Source organism: Musca autumnalis, unplaced genomic scaffold (assembly GCF_047663935.1).
Source record: "Musca autumnalis isolate F117 unplaced genomic scaffold, ASM4766393v1 scaffold_4, whole genome shotgun sequence".
Classification (NCBI taxonomy): Eukaryota; Metazoa; Arthropoda; class Insecta; order Diptera; family Muscidae; genus Musca; species Musca autumnalis.
The window spans coordinates 69142358-69164392 of record NW_027411977.1 but is presented as its reverse complement, the minus strand read 5'-3'; the positions used below and the strand labels follow the sequence as shown (position 1 = coordinate 69164392).

Genomic DNA, 22035 nt, shown 5'->3' with positions numbered 1-22035 from the left:
GACCTACAAATATAAAAAGAAAATTTCTTAGGGGATATCAGAGAATGAAATCGTAGACAGCATACTGCAAGCATCTGAAGAACAAACTTAGAAGGAATAAGGGAATATACATAGCTTTGATGGGAAAACAATGCAGGCTATACTACCAGAAGTTCTCGAAATTATTGCTACTATAATTCTTCATTCGAATCTTCAATGTTGCCGCATTTAATTCGAAAACAGCACAATTGTGCCGAAAACAGTAAAATCCGAAATCCGTCCTATAGGTAGCAAACAATTCTCAAAGTGAGGGCACTTCCTCTCGCTTCACGAAGCGAAGCTTTAACCTTATCTCCCGCATTGTCGCCTACGAAATATGCCCTGGCGATTTGTCAACGAACTTAGTACAATATTGCACCGCTCTCTTATAAGCATGCTTGTGCTTTTTTTCGCGGTTCGACCACAACCTGAAGCGTCCTTCTATCTCATCGTCCCAAAGGGAAATATCTTCCCATATCTAAGTAGGAACAAGGTCCTCAAGTCGCTGGCAGGTACCACTTGGGGTGCTGACAAAGAAACCTTGTTGACCTCTTACAAAGCAGTGGGTCGGTCTGTGGTAAGCTAGCGACAGTGATTCTGATTCTTAATGGACGAAAATGTCAAGGCATCGGTACACAAGCGGCTGGATGTCTCGCTTAAGTTGTCTTTGGTAAAAGACTATCTAGGCGTTTACACAAGACAGTCTGTCTGCAAATAGAACTCTGATTTACTAACACATACATACATTTGTCGACTGTTCCCAGCTGTCCATCATTTTTTCACAGACAGCCGGGTTAAAAAATTTTTGATATTTTTTGTAAAAATAAGTGAGATAATAATTGAAATGTGTTGAAAACAAAATAACACGAACAAAAACAAAACATATAAACGGAAAACAAAAAGAAATAGACGATTTTCATTCATAATTCTATAACTGTTTTTGCAGTTGTCTGGACGCCTACGTCACACAGGAAGTTTAGGGGTTTTGACAATCATTTAATTTACTCAACTGTCCTGTCATGTGTAAACACAGGGTATCAGGTCATGGGCAACCTAGTTTGAATTTGGTTAGGCCGTTCATAATTCTTTTACCAGAAATGACTTCAGCAAGAAAGCCATGCGTCCTATGTACCGAAGCTTTTACCGCCCTGAGGACTGCAACTGGATGACTCCCAATGACACCAAATGTTGTTGATGGTGTACCTATTTAGGTGCTATCGCCGTGATCATCCCACAATCATGTGGACGGGCTTCCCCGACGCAGGCATAACCATATCAATGCGATTTTAGACCTGATAAATCAAACATTGACCAGATATTTACTTTGCGACAAATCCTGGAAAGGACCAGATCGAAATATACCATATTTTTGTCGATTATTTACATATATATTTATTTTATAACATAACACTAACTTATATTTGGTCCGCAGTTAAAGTAGGAAAGAGCCTCTAGCTTTCCTGTGATTTCTTCAACATGCTGCTGGAAAAGGTTATACACGATTCTAATGCTAAGCATTGTACAATAAACGACAATGGCATTCTGGGTCGATCAGAAAAAAGTAACCGATACCTTTAAAAAATTCAAACGAGAATTTGGTAAAGTGGGTCTGACAATAAACGGCGACATGACCAATTCGATAACATCGACGCGCAATACGTCCACAGAGCTCGGACCAACTGTGGTAGTTGGTACCTATAATTTGTAGGTAGTTAAAGATACGTGCAAAAATACCCCTCATTTCCTGAGTAATTTAGCATGAAAAACATCTCTGCAAATGGTGTCTTAAGACACGCCTTTCGAACCCGGAGATAAACAGTAGGTCCCATATCACTGACCTAATAAGAATCGGCTTGCACTCATTGATATGAGAGAAGTCTCCAAAGCAGTGGGTTGATATAGTCCCTATCAGAAGTGGAATAGTCCCTATTCTAGTTCTCAAAAGAATCTGTTACTGTCTTCGAGTTATTGTAGCGCAACATTTTGCATTTTTATAGCGGAGGTACGCGAACAAGTGGTCCATCTTCGAACTTGATTTAAGTTTCGATAAAACAAGTAAGATAATATCAGTCAGCAGTCCCGACAGAGATGTACCTAAGCCTCGAACCTAATGAAGAGAAGTAAACACAATTCATCTGAGGTCTACAGACTTGGGTCGATTTCTCAAGAAGTATGAACTTGTCCACAAAAATACACAACATGTTGCAAAAATTAAAAAACTTTCCTACACAAGTTCCGCACTCTTTCCAAACTTTGTGTGGGAGGTACCCGAAAGAGTGGTTCGATTTAGTCAATATTCGGACATAATCCGAGTGTGTAAGAAATCTGTTTCTCCCTTCTAGGGTTATCTTACTTACTGCACAGATCAGTTGGACTTGCAACTTTTTTACAACTTTCGGCCATTTTCTCAGAAAGTATGGACTTGACCCTTAAACAACTGGTATCGTCGTAATGGGGTAGCTAATATATGTTGTTACAACAAAAGCGATTCGAGAGCAGGTCTTTGACTCATAGATTTTTCACAACGAGATATAATCCCATTTTATATCGAAAAATGTTCATGACCTAAACATCCTTAACGAAAATTTTCAGCTGATATGAGTCGAAGGTTGGGCAAACCATCAAAATACCTGTATTTCAGACATATACCTAAATATAGTCAATCTGGCTGGATATTGCAAAGAACAGTAAAAAACCTCATGAAACCGAATTTGCAACATTGTTTTCCTAAAATTCTTTCGTGAAATGTTGGCCAAATTATAGCTATCATATTTTATTTCATGCAATTTTGTCGGGTGATATACTCTTCGATTGCAGTTTCCGTCGCACAGTTTCGTCAGTGTAGCTTGTAGAAGGCCCGGTATCTATAAGAGCGTTTACATTCAGCCCAATCATGAATGAAAATTCCGTGCGGAATTTCTCTCTTTCCCCTTCTTTGCTATCACAAACAAAAAATCCGCACGGAAAAAAATTCCGATGGAGAAAAAGTAGGTATCATGAACGCTCCAAAACATGTGTTTTCCTCCAAAAAATCTCCCTTGCAAAACTGAAGGGAGTTTACAAAAAATCTTAGTATTTCCTACAAACTTTGTACAAAACATGCAAAATAAACACTTTTGTTGGGATTTTATTTGATGTATAAAAGTGTAATTTATTTGATTAAATTTGTTGATTTTGTCTAAAAACACAAACACTTATAATTTTCTCTTTGTTTTCACAACAATTAGGGCACACAAGGTACGAAAAAGACCCTTCAGTGCTGCCAAATTCAATGATTATTTTTCTCACATTATTCATGATAGGAGGAATGTTCTCTCGAGAAAAATCTATTCCGCGAGAGTTGTATTCCGCAAGAATATTCATGATTGGGCTGATTGATTCCCTCTATGGACACGGGGATAGAATATCTGCTGACTCGTTTGTGGGTTAAGAACTCCGAACCCCTAGAATCGTTGCGAGTACAACCGCAGTCCCTTGAGAGAACGGGAGAAAAACAGGATTTCCGATTCTCGACACTGCCGTCGTATATGGCCGGGACGTTTACAGCGCCAACAGGGTGTAGCTCGAGAATAAGGGACGTCTACGACCTTCAGCATATGTGACGTGTGTACTCTGTTCAAACGGGCCTCATCTCGTTTAATTAGTTCTAAATCATCGGATAAACTCATTAATTCGTCCAATATTTTGAAATCGGGCGATCGAGATGATAACCTTCAACTGCGGATGACGTCGTGCTGCCATGAGCATTGTTATGATGTAATCTTTGGCACTTTCCTTGTTCTGCTGCCGACGATTATAAAATGAGTTTTCGATTATGCTTAGGCGACGCACAGTGGGAAAAATACCGATATAGCGTGCAGAAAATCAAAAAATGGACTTGAAGGAAACTATGAAACGCTAGTACAGCATTGAACTACAGCGTTGGCGGTACTCAATGGCATATGTAATAATTAGAAATAGTTAGTCAGAACGGAATAACGGTACATTTAAAATCGATATTTTGTACTATGTTTACGATGACCTTTGACGTGAGAATTCTGTGAATATATTATGGCGGCATCTTTTGTATTTTTGATATACCGTAATGGTATTTAAATAAATTAAATAGTTTTGTAATCCATAAGTTATAGCTCATTTAGACTAGCCATAAAGCCTCGACTGGATTTAATAAATCAGTGTAAATCTCATTGCATTTAGATATACATTTTGGAGGATTTAAATGACAGTCAGCTGATTTTTTTTAATAGCACAATTACCAAGGTAGATACATCAGCCCATCTGATCGAATTTGAAACGTCAAAAGAATTTTTTGTAAATTGAATTCGTCTCAAAAAACATACGTTAAATTACAAATTTATTGTTTAATAGTGAAAATGTAAGCACATTATGCTACTAATGCTAACTAAAGAGCAAATTAAGAATTATTTTATCGCAGTTTGCCCATCCAAATGAGCTGGCTTAAACCACCAGCGAAACGATCGTAGCATAGTGGTTGGGTGTGTGGTACTTCGCTAGAATTAATTTTTCAATACAAACTCCTTAGGCCATGTTAGCCCGATTAATTCAAATTATTAATTAAAAACATTCATAAATAATGGCCTTCGTCCTAAAAAGACAATAATAAATAAGAACAAATTATTTTATCGTTTGGACATCGTAAATATTAGTCTTGGTTGATTAAAATCAACTTTGTACATCAAAACAAATTTAAATTTTCCGCGTTGTTTACTTACAAATTTTTTCATTTTAAATTATTTTTAGTGTAGCAATTCACCGATGCATCTACCTTGTTTCTTGTACCAGCTTGCAACTTTTTGTATTTTCTAGCAACATGTTGCAAAAAACAGAGTTGTATACGAGGATTTATGCCAGATTTAAAACAAATCCACTCAATACGAGGATTTATTTTTGTATGGGAAATCTGGTAGATTTTGGCTGGATTTAGCAAATAAAACCTGATAATGGGCTATTATTTTAATTTAGATGTTTCGGGGTAAATAAATGTAAGGCCCATTTTATCTAAATTCCTTAATTAAAATAAGTGTTTAGTATGGAAATTAGTCGAGTTTAGCTTTAATTATTTTCTTAAATTTTTTATGTATCTTGTCTAGAATATTGTCTTAAATTTTTTCCTTCGACCTTTGGTTTTATAGCAATTTTTTGGAAATATGCCAAAAAATTAATGCAGTGATGCGTCTCCAAACAAACTGTTAAATACAAGTTTTTATTACACAAAAGTGCAGAATGGGGTGATTTTGAAATCTTATTACACCCTCCACCATGAATTATGTACATACAGTATGCAAAGTTCATATTCGTACACCCCTAAAAAATGAATAAAATCGTTATTAATTCCATATTTTTTGTGCAAATATGAAATAATTGATAGGAATTACCGTAACGAAGAAAGATTTAAGAATAACAAAACAAATTTTTAATTTATTCCGTCATTTAGGTATAGATGGCGCCTGTGTGAGTGGCAAAGTTCGTATTCGTACACCTATAAGCACTATTTATTTGGAGTTTTTAAGGATTTTCAAAGCAAAATACCGCAAATTTTTGTTCTTTTCTTCTTTTAGAATGCCTCTGCTATAGAAATATGTAAAAATAACGGTAATTTTATTAAAAAAATTGCATGAATAAAAAGTCGGACGAATATTTGAAATACTTAAGAAAAATGTGCTAGATATGATTAACTATTGCAATTAATTCCCGAAAATAGGTAAAAGCAGACCTTCTGTAACAATATTCGAGGTCTAATATGAAAATAAATGTTGTCAGCGTTTGGAAATGCAAAGAAACGTAATCCGGGCTTAGGTAAAGTAAACACATTTTTGGTTTTTACTTGGTGAAAATCGCAACTTTCATTTTATATTTGACATTAAATGTATTGAAGTTTTAGAATACGGTTTCGAACATCATTTTATGTTAAGACATATCGGAAATTACGAAGAATAATAAAATTTTAAGGAAGAAAATTTCCCCGAAAATAATGCATTTCTTTCAAGGGTTACCCCCCGTTCGTTGCTGGACAATTTACTTCATTCTTTTGACATTTTTGTACTCATTTTGGATCCTTCGCCACAGAAATATAATTTTCAAGAAGTAAAGACCACTATGGCTGCCACATAACCCTCGTTCATAGTAAGCGTAGAATTTCAGGCGTACGCAGACAGTATGAATACTTGTACAGTTTCATTTTTCTTCATAATTTCTCACAGTTTTCGACATAAAATGATTTTCGAAACCGTATTCTAAAACTTCAATACATTTAATGTTAAATATAAAACGGAACTTGCGATTTTCACCAAGTAAAAAACCAAAAATGTGTTTACTTTACCTAAGCCCGGATTACGTTTCTTTGCATTTCCAAACGCTGACAACATTTATTTTCATATTAGACCTCGAATATTGTTACAGAAGGACTGCTATTAGCTATTTTCGTCCAAAATTCGGGAATAAATTGCAATATTTAATCAAATCTAGCACATTTTTCTTAAGTATTTAAAATATTCGTCCGACTTTTTATTCATGCAAATTTTTTAATAAAATTACCGTTATTTTTACATATTTCTATAGCAGAGGCATTCAAAAAGAAGAAAAGAACAAAAATATGCGGTATTTTGCTTTGAAAATCCTTAAAAACTCCAAATATAAAGTGCTTATAGGTGTACGAATACGAACTTTGCCACACATACTGGCGCCATCTATACCCAAATGACGGAATAAATTAAAAATTTGTTTTGTTATTCTTAAATCTTTTTTCGTTATGGTAATTCCTATCAATTATTTCATATTTGCACATAAAATATGGAATTAATAACGATTTTATTCATTTTTTAGGGGTGTACGAATATGAACTTTGCATACTGTATATTCAAATCAAATTTCAGCCATTTCGTTTGGATGATGTGGGTGAAATTTTAAAAATACCGAAAATCGGGTGCTACCTTCCTATGGGGGTTATATCAAAAAGTGGACCTGTACCGACAATTCTCTGTCGGAATATTTTATACCCCCAACGAAGACTAAATACCAAATTTCCGCCATTTCAGTTGGATAATGCGGCTAAAAACATCAAAATTACGTAAATCGGGAGGCACCGTCCTATGGGAGTTATATGCCATTTAGATATGACACCATTAGCCGGATTTAGCGCATTATCAGGTTTTATTTGCTAAATCCAGCCAAAATCTACCAGATGTCCCATACAAAAATAAATCCTCCTATTGAGTGGATTTGTTTTAAATCTGGCATAAATCCTTGTATACACCTTTGTTTTTTGCAACATGTTGCTAGAAAATACAAAAAGTTGCAAGCTGGCACAAGAAACAAGGTAGATGCATCGGTGAATTGCTACACTAAAAATAATTTAAAATGTAAAAATTTGTAAACAAGGCGGAAAAATTAAATTTGTTTTGATGTACAAAGTTGATTTTAATCAGCCAAGACTAATATTTATGATGTCTAAACGATAAAATAATTCGTTTATTTATTTTAGATGCGCAAACTGCGATAAAATAATTCTTTATTTGCTCTTTAGTTAGCATTAGTAGCATAATGTGCTAACATTTTCGGTATTAAACGATACATTTATAATTTGACGTATGTTTTTGAGACGAGTTCAATTTACAAAAAATTCTTTTGACGTTTCACATTCGTTCAGATGGGCTGATGCATCTACCTTGGTAATTGTGCTATGAACAAAAATCAGCTGACTGCCATTTAAATCCTCCAAAATGTATATCTAAATGCAATGAGATTTGTACTGGATTTATTAAATCCAGTCGAGGATTTATGGCTAGTCTAAATGAGCTATTATATCAAAAAATATATAAATAATACAAATCGGCCAAACATATCAATAAAATAAGTAAAATTGTCAATCTAAAGCTATTCTTATCATAATTATCGATAAACGTACAATAAAACATCTACTTTTATTTTCTGCACGCTAGATCTGCATTTTTTTCTCACTGTGTGACGTCTGTATAGGAAGAACTTTACAAACCTTAAGTAAAAACACGAGTGTTAACAATTTCAATATTTATATAAAAAATCGGGTTGCTGTCGGATCGCTAGCAATGGTCGGGTATATGGCTCGCCTCTGTGTCATTTGGGTTGCTGTCGGCTCGTTGGCAATCGTCGTGTGTGTGGCTCGGCTCTGTAGTATTCGGGTTGCTGTCGGATCGCTAGCAATGGTCGGGCATGTGGCTCGCCTCTGTGGCATTCGGGTTGCTGTCGGCTCGTTGGGTATGTGGCAATCGTCGGGTATGTGGCTCGGCTCTGTGGTATTCGAATTGCTGTCGGCAGTCGTCGGGTGTGTGACTCGGTTCGGGTTGCTATGGGGGAGGAGATCGGTTAATGGGAGCTGGCCAAGAGCGTGGAGCTGGCTATGGGCATGGATCTAGCTATGAGCTTGATCCAGCTGGGAGCGTGCTAAGCGCTCAGAGCTTGCTATGAGCTGGGTCGATTCGCTTGAATCGCGGCTAATTAGTATGGCAGGCTGCGGACGAGCCACACGTATAATGGAAATATTAGGGTGGGATGGATATTAATGCGAGTCAAATGAGATGTAAGAATTGTATGAAAAGGTCACGTTAATATATTTCCACGATTTGGGGTTTAAAATATACTTTAAAAAAATCCACGAATTGTGGTTTAAATTTCCACGAGTTGAAGTTAAAAAATATACTTAAAAAAAAATTCAGGAGTTGGGGTTTAAAATATACTTCAAAAAATTCCATGAGTTGGGGTTTAAATTATACTTTAAAAAATTCTACGAGCTTGGATTTAAATTTCCACGATTTGGGGTTTAAAATATACTTTAAAAAATACCACTAGTTGGGGTTTAAAATATACCTTAAAAAATTGCACGAGCGTGGTTTAAAATATACATTAAATATTTCAACGAGTTGGGGTTTAAAATGTACTTTGAAAAATTTTACGAGTTGGGGTTTAAAATGTACTTTGAAAAATTCCACGAGTTGAGGTTTAAATATATGTACTTTAAAAAATTTCACGAGTTGGGGTATAAAATTCCACCAGTTGGGGTTTAAAATATAATTTCCACGAGTTGGGATTTAAATTTCCACGATTTGTGGTTTACAATATACTTTGAAAAATACCACGAGTTGGGATTTAAAATATTCCACGAGTTGGGGTTTAAAATATACTTTGAAAAATTCCACGAGTTGGGCTTTAAATTTACACAAGATGGGGTTTAAAATATACAGTATCGGCCAAAACTAATGCACCCCCGCACAGTGAAAAATATGACCACTTTAGCGGAACTTTACTAATAACTTTTAAAGGAAAAGGTGTAGATTCCTAAAATTTTGCACAAATGTTTCTTATATTAGTGGACAGTGTGGGGCTCAAATTGGGCCACATAGACCCGCGGTTTCCTGTAGCGCTCATGTAACCGTGGCTGCCGTTTTTACGTTTTACATTCATTTTTCAATCGATTTTGATGAAAATTGGTATATTGAGTTTTCAGTGGATAGAAAACTTATGTACAAAATATTTTCAATATAGGTTTGAAAATAGGAATAGCCCCCACATGCCGTGTTCCCTCATATTGGGTATCTTAAAGGTTAAAGACAAAACTTGCAGCCGATTTTGATGCAAATGTAAATTTTAAGATGTTAGCGAATAAAAAACCTCCTCACACAAAAGCTGTCAACATAGTTCCACTTCTGGATCTTTGTTTTGTTTTCATTTGTGTCTATAATGTTTATTGGTCCATTCAGCAGGTCTGTACCATTAATTTTGTTAATAATGTCTTTCAGATCAAGTTCAGGTCTGCACTGCATTACAATTTTCAACATATTTTGGTATTTGCACCGCAGCATCTAAAAATGTTGCACTATATGTAAATCACCAACATTTAGAGGTCAAAACTATGAAAAATTGAGAGAGGTTTCTTAATTTTAAAGAAATGATCATTGTTAGAATTAGTGAGTCCATTTCTTCAAAACACAGTCAACAATGGCGTTCATTGTCGCGTTTACCTTCCACTTTTGGAAAATGCAACTGAATGAAATTCCCGAAGTCCTTTTAGAAAATCTTGAATATCATCAAAGACCGCGAGATACCGCAGCAGTTTTATAGCTTTGCGAACAGAGGAGAATCCAATCTTTCAGATTATATATATCTTAACACGTGAATGTACGGAAATCACTTTTGAAATGTCCACGGAAAATAAAAAATTATAATTTTGAAAACTTCAAAAAATCACTTCTTTCCGACTAAAATTGCACGACAACAATAAGGGTTTTTTGAATTTTTTAAAGTGTAAAATATCATAATTGTTTTGTAAAATATTAAGAAAAATAAGTCATGGCATACTGACTTACCATTTGTCCGCGCAACTCCATTTTTTTAATGAATCAAAAATACATTTCTTACAAAAAAAAAATTATTAAACAAAAGTGCAACTTCAAGTGCATTTTTTAGTCGTTTCCTGGAGTAAATCGTCAAACTGAGTATGGACCATTTGCAGTGGAGTACTTAGCTAACGAATTCGATAAAAGTTTAATTAATTTCATGTACTTTGAAAATCCCTTAAAGTTCCGCTAAACTTCCCAAATTTCGCACTGTGCCCCGCAGTGCAGTTTTTAAAATGAAAATTCTTTTAAGTTAAAAAAAGTGTTAACAAGTAAAAAAGTGTCAGTCGGCTTTGCCGACAGATACATGTATACCCTCAGCCAATGTGAAGTGAAACTTTCACCTACGTACAGATCGAATGTATTTAAGGTCTCTTCAGAATTTTGTAGCCCTTTTTGGACATTTGAACTTGCCGACAAAAATGTGTATTAGGAATTAACTGCACTAAGACACAAATGTTAAACTTTTGTAGGGCAGGTACCCTTAGGGAGGACCGATATGGGCCAGCCAGCCAGACAGACAGACGGACGGACATTGCTAAATCAACTCCAACTTGTCTGAAACCCATTTCGTCCAAACATACTTGGGGTCTAAAACCATTATTTCGATGAGGCACATTTTGCCCGTATGAAAGTGTATATTACCCTTTCTAGCCTAAAGGCTGAGGGTATAAAAAACCAAGTTGTAATTATACCCTCAGCATTTATGCTAACGAGGGTATATACACTTTCATACGGGCAAGATGTGCCTCATCGAAATAATGGTTTTAGACCCCAAGTATTTTTGGACGAAATGGGTTTCAGACAATTTGGAGTTGATTTAGCATTGTCCGTCCGTCTGTCTGTCTGGCTGGAGCGCACGATAACTCTCGAACGGATGAACCGATTCGGTTCAAATTTTGGCCCTGGTAATATTTTGCCCAAACTTAGTTTAAGTTCGAAGATGGGCTATATCGGTCCACTCCTTCCGGTACCTTCCCCACAAAAGTTCCAAAATGTTCAGAAAATTTGTGCTCTCTTGAAGGGAGTAACCGATTTGGTCCATACTTTGCCCATCGTAAATGTGTGCCAGATTTAAATAAGGTTTCAATATGGACTCAATCGGTCTACTCCTTCGGGTACCTCCAACACAAAATTTCGGAAAAGTTCAGTTTAGGACCATCTCTCTTTGATTTTTGTTTTAGCACCTTTTATTCACTGCCCCCGATACGACGGTACAAGTTTCATCAGGGGCAAGTCCATACTACCTGAGAAAATAGCCTGAATGTTGCAAAAACCCCCTATGACACCGTGTAAGTTTGTTGGAGTGCAAGATAACTCTCGAACGGATGTGCCGATTCGGTCCAAAATTTGGCCTTAGTAATATTTTGTCCAAACATAGTTTAAGTTCGAAGATAAGCCATATCGGTCCACTCCTTCAGGTACCTCCCCCACAAAAGTTCAAATATGTTCGGAAAATTTGTTCGTACGGTAACTCTTGACGGCAGTTGCCAAATTGGTCCATACTTTACACATCCTAATATATTTACCAGATATAGATCAGGTTCAAATATGGACTATATTTGTCCACTCCATCCGGTACCTCCCACACAAAATTTCGGATAAGTTCACTTTAAGACCTGCTGTCGAATCACTTTGATTTTTGTTAAAGCAACTTGCATTCGCTGCCTCAATTACGATGGTAAAAGTTTTTTCAGGGGCATGTCCATACTTCTTGAGCAAACAGCTCGAAGAGTGGAAAACCCCTATGGCATCATATATAGTGGCTGGAGATCCACTTCCATAATGGTCAATGTAGATCCATTCCTTTTAGTATCTCCCCTGAAAAACTTTTGATTTAATCCTAATCAACATTTTTGTCGGTTCAAAATCACAAAATTTTTAAAAACCCCTAAATACATACGTTTATTGGGAAAAATAGTTTCAATATACACAGGCTGAGGGTATATCTCTGTCGCCCAATAGAAAATTTTGTCTTCGATGACATTTTCGTCGACGATTCGTTGATGAAATTTCCGAAATTGTCGTGCACGACACGATGCATGACAATTTCTTGCAATGTGTCACCAGAAAAAACCAAAAATACTCAAACAAAATATGCTATGAAATAATTGTACATATATCTAGAAATTGTTCATATTTCAATTCGAATAAAATCGTTAAAACATTATTGTTTGAATTAAAAATTCGCGACATTTTTCTAAATATCGGGAGGTAAGTGAGAAATAGTATGACTGTCATACATATGTATGAACTTTAAAATTGTTTTGTTTGTTTCTTTAACATAGGATGAAACAATCAACATAGAATTGAAATTTTTATTTGGAGTCTATTATATTGGAACGCGATCCTGGAAACAATTAAAAGGAAGTATATGAATTATGTACATTTATACATGTATTTATACATAACAAGATTGTTCTTAATGTTTTATTCTTTGAAGAATTCGCACAAAAAGTCTTGCCATCCTAGAAGTTAATGTTCAAGAGAGTCTTGGGCCGTTCTGGATTATAGACCACACTGCCGCGGAAATGCTTTTATATTCAGGGCAATCATGAATGAAAATTCCGTGCGGAATTTGTACCCTTTCCCCAATTTCACAATTTTTTATTTCCATATTTATGTCCAAAAAGAGAATATTTTTGTCGATTCAGCGAGAATATTCCATAATTAAGTGATTCCAGCAGATTTCAACGTTTTCAAATATTGGTTCTAAGAGAATTTCACTTTTTAAAACTATTTTCCGTGCGGAAAATTCCGAGGGAAATATTCATGATTGCCCAGATTATGTAGTTTATTTTCATATGTACATAAATTTTATATTTTTTATGTTAATAAAATTTTAAAAACATACATATGTATGTATCTAAATAAATTTATCATTTGGGGGTAGTTGGTGACAAATTGCAAGACACTGTCTGCAAAAGGGTCGTTAACGAAATGTAGGGTTTTTGTCTTCGAAGTCGTCGTCGACGACAGCTTCGCTTACCTTGTCGCCCATGTTGTCGTGCATGAATACTGGGACACTTGTGTGAAAATGTCGTCAACGATCCCAAAGGGCTGTCTGCAAAGAGTCGTGAACGAATTGGAAATGTCGTGCACGATTCATCAATGTTGTCTTGAAGACACTTTCTATTGGGCGGCAAAGCCGACTGATACCGTTTTACTTGTTTTTATTTGTATTTTTCTTTTTATTTGTTTATATCTTTATTATTGGAAAACACAAACATAAGGAATTCAGAATGTAATAAACAAAAGCTAAAACTCAAAAACCTTTTAGGTCGCAAATATAAACGGACAAAACTAGAGCACCCCCTAAGTTGAGGTATAAAAAAAGATTGAAATAAATATCGTTGCGTATCCTTTATTCTGGATGACACAAGGACATCTTTTATGCCTAGAGGATATTAAATTATTAATTTTCAGGCGAAATAAATTCATTTTCGGAAAATGTAGCGTAAATCCTTAAAATACTAAAAATCGGGAGATACCGTTATGTGGGGGCTATATCCAAACGTGGACCCAGGTACACAATTTTTGAAGGAAAAGTTTTGTGACCACTAGGAACCTCAAGTACCATATTACAGCTAATTTAGTAGGAAATGCGGCTTAAATCCCCAAAATGCCGAAAATCGGTATATGTATACCAAAACATTAGCCAAAATATTCATCCAAAAATGTTGCTACAGCATCTTCTGGTCCAATACAAAATGGATTAGATTTAAAAATTAGCAAAAGAACGATTCACAGAAGAGCGGCAGAGGGCAGCTTATTCAGTCGATTGCCTGCAATAATTAATACTTTGATATACTCTATGCCTAAAAGGTGTGCTTATGTCATCCAGAATAAAGGATACGCAACGAAATATTGATTTCAATCGTTTTTGTTATACCTCAACTTGGGGGTGCTTTAGTTTTGTCCGCTTATATTTGCGACCTAAAATGTTTTTTTTTTTTTAATTTTACATTTTGTTGATTACCTTCTGAATCCCCTATATTTCAGTTTTCAGTTGCAAATTTGCACAAACTTTTACAAAATGCTGTTCGATAACAAACTTGCAAAGTAAGAGAGATTTTGGAGACAATTGTGAGAGAATATTGGAGAGTTTTGGAGACTTTTGTTTACAAGTTTTTGCAAGGGAAATTTTTCTTGTAAGAACTTGCAAGTTTGATCAGCTGATTTAAATTCGAATGTTTGTGGCGGACGTCTTGGCAAAAACATAAACAAACGTTTGGCTATTAAAATAAATAGATATAAAAAAGGGGACAAATATTAAATAAATTTTGGAAAACGATAATGTAAGTAAAATAACTTATTTTGTAGCTTGTGGTGACTATTTTATTATTTATTTTGTTCAATCTTTTCCGCCAACTTCTTCTTGTTTATCAAATCAGCTGACTTCTTGCAAGTTTTTACAAATTGCTGTTCGATGACAATCTGCTAAATTTTTGCTTCGAGAGAGTAAAAATGGTGGAGAGAGGTTACTGAGAACTTGCAAGTACTTTTTACTTGCGAAGTTATCGTACACACCTATTAGGTCTGTACGATAACTTCGCAAGTGAAAAGTACTTGCAAGTACTCAGCAAGTTTTCAGTAACGTCTCTCCACCCATTTTACTCTCTCGAAGCTAAAAATTTGCAGATTGTTATCGAACAGCAATTTGCAAAAACTTGCAAGAAGTCAGGTGATTTGTAGAAGAAGATGTTGGCGAAAAAGATTAAATAAATAATAAAATAAAAAAGTAGTCACCACAAACTACAAAATAAGTTATTTTATTTACATTATCGCTTTCCATAATTTTTCCCTTTTTTATTTCTATTTATTTTAATAACCAAACGTTTGTTTATGTTTTTGCCAAGAAGTCCGCCACAAAACATTCGAATTTAAATCAGCTGATCAAACTTGCAAGTTCTTACAATAAAATTTTTCCTTGCAAAAACTTGTAAACAAATCTCTCCAAAGCTCTCCAAAATTCTCTCACTATTGTCTCCAAATTCGCTCTCTTTTAATTTACAAGTTTGTTATCGAACAGCATTTTGTAAAAGTTTTTACAAATTTGTACAAACTTTTGGGTTATCGTACAGACCTATTGTTTTCTTACAAAAATTTACTCCAGATTACCCAGCAAACAGACTAGTTTACAGAGCTATGGAAACTCATAACGTAAGGGGCCTTAACAATTTGGACGAGAATGAAGTCAACGATATGTCTAACAGGGTTATGACTTTTATACAACCTCGTATCCCTCCATGATATTTTGATGAGATTTTACCTAAGATTGCATAAAATCTTAATTACAAAGTGATTCGATAAAAAAAGCGTCCACACTATAATCAGCTATTTCACTGAAAACAAGTTTGTTTCTCACTAATTTAAGCTCCGTTCCTTTACATTCAAGAATCTTCAAGTTTTACCACTTTTTACTCGAAAAGCGTTCCTTTACTATACACACAATACAATTGATATGGGAGCAGTTTACAACTTTTGCCGGTTTACCATTTTCAGAAGTAAAGGAACAGACCATTTATCATCGTATTATAACATATACATATATCATTTTATATTATATATGTAACTTTATTTCATATATCTTAAAAAATAAAAGTGGATTGTGCGGGACCTTTTTTAAAATTTAAATGGAATAAAAGTTATTTTAGTCATTAATAGGAAAAAGGAAAGAAAAGGAAATAATTTTTTGAGAAATTTTTTTTGTCATTTCATAGAATTAAAAAAAGATAAAGTGATTTGTGCGGAACCTCTTTTATAATAAAATGGAATGAATGTTATTTTAGGCTTTAATAGGACACTACAGGAAATATGCAATTTTTGAGAAAAAATTTCAAAAAGTCATAACCATAATGTCTAATGTTCTTCCACAAGACAATCACAATAGCAGGAGTAGATACCACCTTTTCACATCAACACATTGTACATATGTATTTTCTTTGGATTGTTTTTCAGAAGTGTTGATAATATTTGTTTATTCTTTGTGGCATTTGCCACTCTCACTAGCATGGTGCATCTGTCTGTAGCCGCGCTAATGCTTGACAAAAATTGCAGTTTTTATTGGACTAATGGTGTGAACAGAATGAAATACGCCGCTTTTTTACGCTCTGTTTCATGTAAAAGATTAAAGGCCAAGTACTACCTAATTCAAATGCTGCCTAATTCATTTGAATTAGGTAGTACTTGGCCTTTAGTCTTTTACATGAAACTGAACGTGAAAAAGCGGCGTATTTCATTGTGTTTCTACCTTAAAGGTGTGAACAGAATGAAATACGCCTGTTTTCCACGCTCAGTTTCATGTAAAAGACTAAAGGCAAAGTACTACCTAATTCAAATGAATTAGGTAGTACTTGGCCTTTTATCTTGTACATGAAACTGAGCGTGAAAAAAGCGGCGTATTTCATTCTGTTCACACCTTAATGGTAGAAACACAATGACTTCTGTTGCTTGCTTCACGCTCAATTTCATGTAAACGAATAAAGGCCAGTTACTTCCTAATACAAATTCGATTCTGGATTTCTTTATTCTTTTACAGAAATTGTTGCTTGGTCAAGCATGAATTTCTCATTCTGTTCTCAGCTTATAGGCCTCGACACCTAAGAAGCATGGCATTCTTGCTTAAGTCATATCTGGTAAATGACTAAAGACCAAGTTCGACCCAATTCAAATGTGATTCTGAAATCTTTTTATTAGGTCGAACTTGTTCTTTAGTCTTTTATCAGATATGACTTTAGCAAGAATGCCATGCTTCTTATGTGTCGAGGCCTTAAAGGTACCCAGCAAAATGTTCGATCCAAGGATGGTATTTAATAATGGGTGCAATTGATCTGGCATGTCATCTTTTTATCATTTTCACTCATGAATTTTATATGAGCGTGACATTCATTTTGGGATCCTATGTATATCATTTAAACCAATGCATTGACATGTAATTTTCACCAATGCTTTGGCATGTTATTTTCACCGACCCTTTGGCATGAAATTTTCATGTCTTGTTTAGTAAATGAAAAATGCTGTATTGAAATATGATTTTCATAACAAAGAATACACTTTATTAATTCAAACTAATACATGAACTAATGTACATATGTATATCAAAAATTACAGTTTAATCACTGTCGCTGTACCGCAACACAGTTTATTTCCTCCGCTCTCCGCAACTGACTTTGTTTCATATTACAAAATGTTTTTTCTATTGTCTTCCCAACACCAGTTCAGATTTCGATATAGACTCCAGCTGCACCCCTTTACAAATTTCTCCTTCGTGAATTACTTTAAATTTAATAACAACATTTTGAAAATTTATACTCTTTTGTTTCGGAAGAAATGATATCGCTACGTACGGATCTACAAATCGACTTGCTTTTTAGGGATCCCTAGAGAAGCAAATGTAACAAATTTAACGTTCTTTATGATTATTTGACGTTTGCGCTATGGAATTCACATTCGAAACCTAGTGGGTTTATTGTTTATTTTCTTTTCAATTTCAATTTATTTTCATAAATGGGAACCTAGCCCATAGGGCCAAGAGCGGTTCCAAAAGCAAGAAAACATACAGTACTCCACAAGCTTAAAACTAACAATACATTAAATTTAATGGTTAAATTCATTAACAGGATGTAATTAAAGAACATATAAAGATCTGTTTAGAAACTCAGCTAAGCAATATTAAAAATAAGGAACATAAACAATCATAACAAAAATTTGTACTAGTCGTACTTTTTGCTCAAATTTCGGAAGCGAGATTTGATTGACTTCATTCTACATATGTCAGATTTAGGACAGATAAGGCAGATAAGGATTCTTTTATAATACCAAAGAGAGCAGTCCGATTCTATTTTTAGCTCGATGATTGGGACTTCTTTTTTATTGCAGTGTCTGAACGACGTTTCGAGCTAGGTACAACAACAATTGTTTAGAAGTCGTACTTGTATGATATAGAAAATGTAAGACAACATTACGACGAGAGTTTTAACAACTTTGGTCGTGATTTCGAGTCTCAGGCAACATCAAGCCTATTGATAAAAATAAAGATTGTACAGTTTTAAACATATTTAGCTAAATTAGAGAAAATATAAAGGTGCGTAAATAAAAAACACAAACATCATCTTTATTGGATCGATGGAATAGGTTCAAATGCTAATGAAAAGATCGGATCCTTCACGACTTCGTTTGAACCAATGCAAAAGATGGTTTCATGCCATCGCACGTCATCGCATAGAACCCCTTTCTTGAAATTGAAACCACATAGTACATTTGTTGCTATACAAATCCCAAAGATTTAGCCTAAACTGCATTTTTGTAAGAGGTATGTAAACTTTTCTGTGCCCCTATATGTAGGCTGGACGTAGCCCGAAATTGCATCTAAAAAAAAAATAAAAAAAATAGTAGATCTTGAACAGACCCATTATGTATGTTATCATAGTTAGCATTTGTAGGTTCTAGCAGGTTCTGGGACAGAGCATATATTAGCAATAATTTAAATTTTGTATATACCATTTCGAACATGTTTGACCTAATTTCTTAAACTGATAAATTTAATTTTTAAGTTCGTCAAGAGTGTTGTTATTAAAAAACTAGCAAATATTGTTGGTAAACAGCAATAAGCGACTAATGACGTCAACATAACAATGAAGACAAACCCCCATGAAAAAATGGACTTTGATACCAAAGCAACAAAACAACGTGTGCTGTTTTAATCATATTGATAGGGGTTCAGACGTTGTAGAAGTGGTACAATAATATTTTGCATGTCTAGTCCTTATCTAATACGTTTTGCTTTCTTCACAAATAATGGCATTTAGGAAATATGTCAATCGGATTTAATTTGCGAGTCCATTTTATGGACTTTGAATATACCTTCATTGATAACGATTGACACTAATTAGGGTGATATAACAATAAATAATTGAGATTTGTTTTTTTTTTTAATATTTTACAAGGCACATTTATTATTTTAAAAAATACTTCAATTCGCTAAACAATTATACTGAAACATAGATACGTACAATATTACTTATAATTAGTTCGATCGTGTAAACATGATAAATTTGGCGAAGAAATTATCCACCAGCAACAGATGATGAATTAACAAATAGTAATAATATCACGGTTTTTATTTATGACCACATTCTTCATTGCACTTTCTCTTTATTTTTAATCTTTCGCCATCGGTGCAATGTCAACAATTGCAAGAAACAAACCTGAAGGTTGCGGCCACAATGAAAGAATTGCAATTGCGGAAACAATTGTTTGATCTGCTGCACAGTAGGAAATTGGACGGGATAATTTCATTAAAATGTATGGTAATGATGATGAGTAGTTATTTTGTCTTGAATTTGCATTTATCCTACAATGTGTGTGGTTTTTACACCACCATTATCTAAAACAGTCTCGGCTATCTTTGACAGATCCTTGTAGAAATTGACGTGACCGCCTGATGTGGCATGCTTCAGATTTGTTCTGCATCTTTCATTGGCTTGATAACACCAGGCTTTGGTTAGATCTACCTCATGATCGGCTGTCTCTAGCTTCTCATTTACAGCTCTTGAGGAACGTGATAGAGTTACAACCATGGAGTAAATATCGATAGCAGCATCAGCCAAACGATTGAGTACATTTTGTTCATGTATGATATCCTTGCCATATTTAACAAGCAAGGATTCAACAGTTTTTCCAAACAGATCGATGCATTCGGCAGCATCTTTGGCTGATGACGACAACTGTGGTACAACAAAAGGTGAAAGATCAGTACCACCAATACCAACAGTGGATGCGGCACGGCGAGATGCTTCCTTAAATATCAAACCCAAGTTGGCGGCAGGATTTTTGAAAGCTCTCTGCAATTCCTTGAGATGGGATCCAGCATACTGAATGCCTGTGAGGGCAACAAACAGACGCAAAATATCATTAGTGCCTTCAAAAATTCTGAAGATACGTAAATCACGCATAACGCGTTCCAAACCGGTCTCTTTCATAAAGCCCATACCACCCAAAATTTGTATGGACTCATCGCACACATACCAAGCTGCTTCTGAAGCAAATACCTTAGAAATTGCTGCCTCCAGATGATAATCTTGGCTTCCAGCATCCATATTTTGTGAAATTTGGAAAGCCATTGACTCGGTGGCGTATTGTATGAGACTCATTTGGGCAATCTTCTCCTGAATACCTTTGTATTCCTTCAATTTCTTGCCGAACTGTGTCCTATTGTTGCAATGTTCAACAGCCTTGGAAATGCAGTGTTTCATGGTTCCCGCCAATGTGGCTCCCATGCCGAAACGACCATTATTCAAAATATTCATGGCCACCTTGAAACCTTCGCCTTCCTTGCCCAAAACATTTTCAATTGGTATCTTAACATCCTCAAAGTACACCTCTGCCGTATTTGAAGCTTTGATGCCCATTTTCTTTTCAGGTGCTCCATTTGTTACACCACCAAATCCTCTTTCAACAATAAAAGCTGTTACCTTATCTTTCTTTTCACCGGTGGTAGGATCAGTAATTTCAGTTTGGGCAAAGACAGTCATGATGTCAGCAATGCCACCATTCGAAATCCAAATCTTGGAGCCATTTAAAATGTAATGTTTGCCGTCAGCACTTTTAACAGCTCTACACTTAATGGAGCCAGCATCAGATCCAGCACTGGGTTCCGTCAAAGCAAATGCTGCATATACTTTCTCCGTTGATACCTGAGGTAAATACTTGGCCTTTTGTTCGGGGGTACCATATAAAAGAATACCCTTAAAACCAATACTTTGATGGGCACCAATTGTAATGCCCAAGCCCAAATCATTAGCACCTACAATTTGACACAAACGTCCATATTGGGTATTGTTAAGGCCAAGTCCACCGAAGTCATTCGGCACTTGAATACTGAATGCTCCCAACTCCCATAATTGGTTTAGGGTTTCTTCATCAATCTGTGAATTTTCGTCATTTCTTGCTGCGTTATTGACTTCACGGAAAAATCTTTCAAATGGATCTATTAAGCTTGCAGTTAACTCTTTTTCTTCTTCTGTAAGTACATCGGGGTAGGGAAAGACTTGAGTTGAAGCTAAATTGCCACGAAAGATGTTCGCCATAAAGGAGGCATTTTCCTGTGGCTTCTTTACTTCACGTTTAGCATTGGATGTGGTTTTTGGTGCAGCTGTAGCATACAGACGCAATAAATACTTCGTTTTATTCGAGGGAGCAACTTTTTCGACAATTTTAGACAACATCTTTATTAAATAAAACGTAACTAAATGGACTTTGTTCGATCACTGAATGGAATTTGCCTTGAAATGTATGTAGGAAGTCGATTTATATATATTTTTGGCGGCGTTAACATGACAGCTGAACTGCGTTTTAACGGCGTAAAATTGTAACGGTGCACCATGGTGGTGTTCCGTCAAAAACAGTTGATCAGCAGGAGTACTTTTTTACTGGCGTATGTCATGATGAAATTATAAGATGGCGTAAAACGGCCAGCTGATTGGTTTCAATCTGTCAAATATTTTGTTATTGTGAATAAATTGTATGAAAACGTAAACAAACATTTTGACATATTGAAGAATTTTCGGCCAAAATAGAGTTGTTGTTGTGCTACTTACGTGACCTGTTAAATAGATCTTGGGCGTAT

The 22035-nt window shown here is 35.2% G+C and overlaps 1 protein-coding gene and 1 long non-coding RNA gene across 2 annotated transcripts; one reads left to right on the top strand and one right to left on the bottom strand.

The window, feature by feature from the left end:
- Positions 1-12564: 12564 nt before the first annotated feature.
- On the top strand, positions 12565-13189 carry LOC141402068 (uncharacterized). The gene is made up of 3 exons (XR_012412511.1): positions 12565-12620; positions 12695-12776; positions 12850-13189. It is a non-coding gene; the product is annotated as an uncharacterized lncRNA (long non-coding RNA).
- Positions 13190-19326: 6137 nt separating this feature from the next.
- On the bottom strand, positions 19327-21856 carry Acadvl (Acyl-CoA dehydrogenase very long chain). Its single transcript, XM_073982684.1, has one exon. The coding sequence runs from the start codon at positions 21632-21634 to the stop codon at positions 19757-19759; it is 1878 nt and encodes a 625-aa protein (XP_073838785.1). The 5' UTR covers positions 21635-21856; the 3' UTR covers positions 19327-19756.
- Positions 21857-22035: the final 179 nt, after the last annotated feature.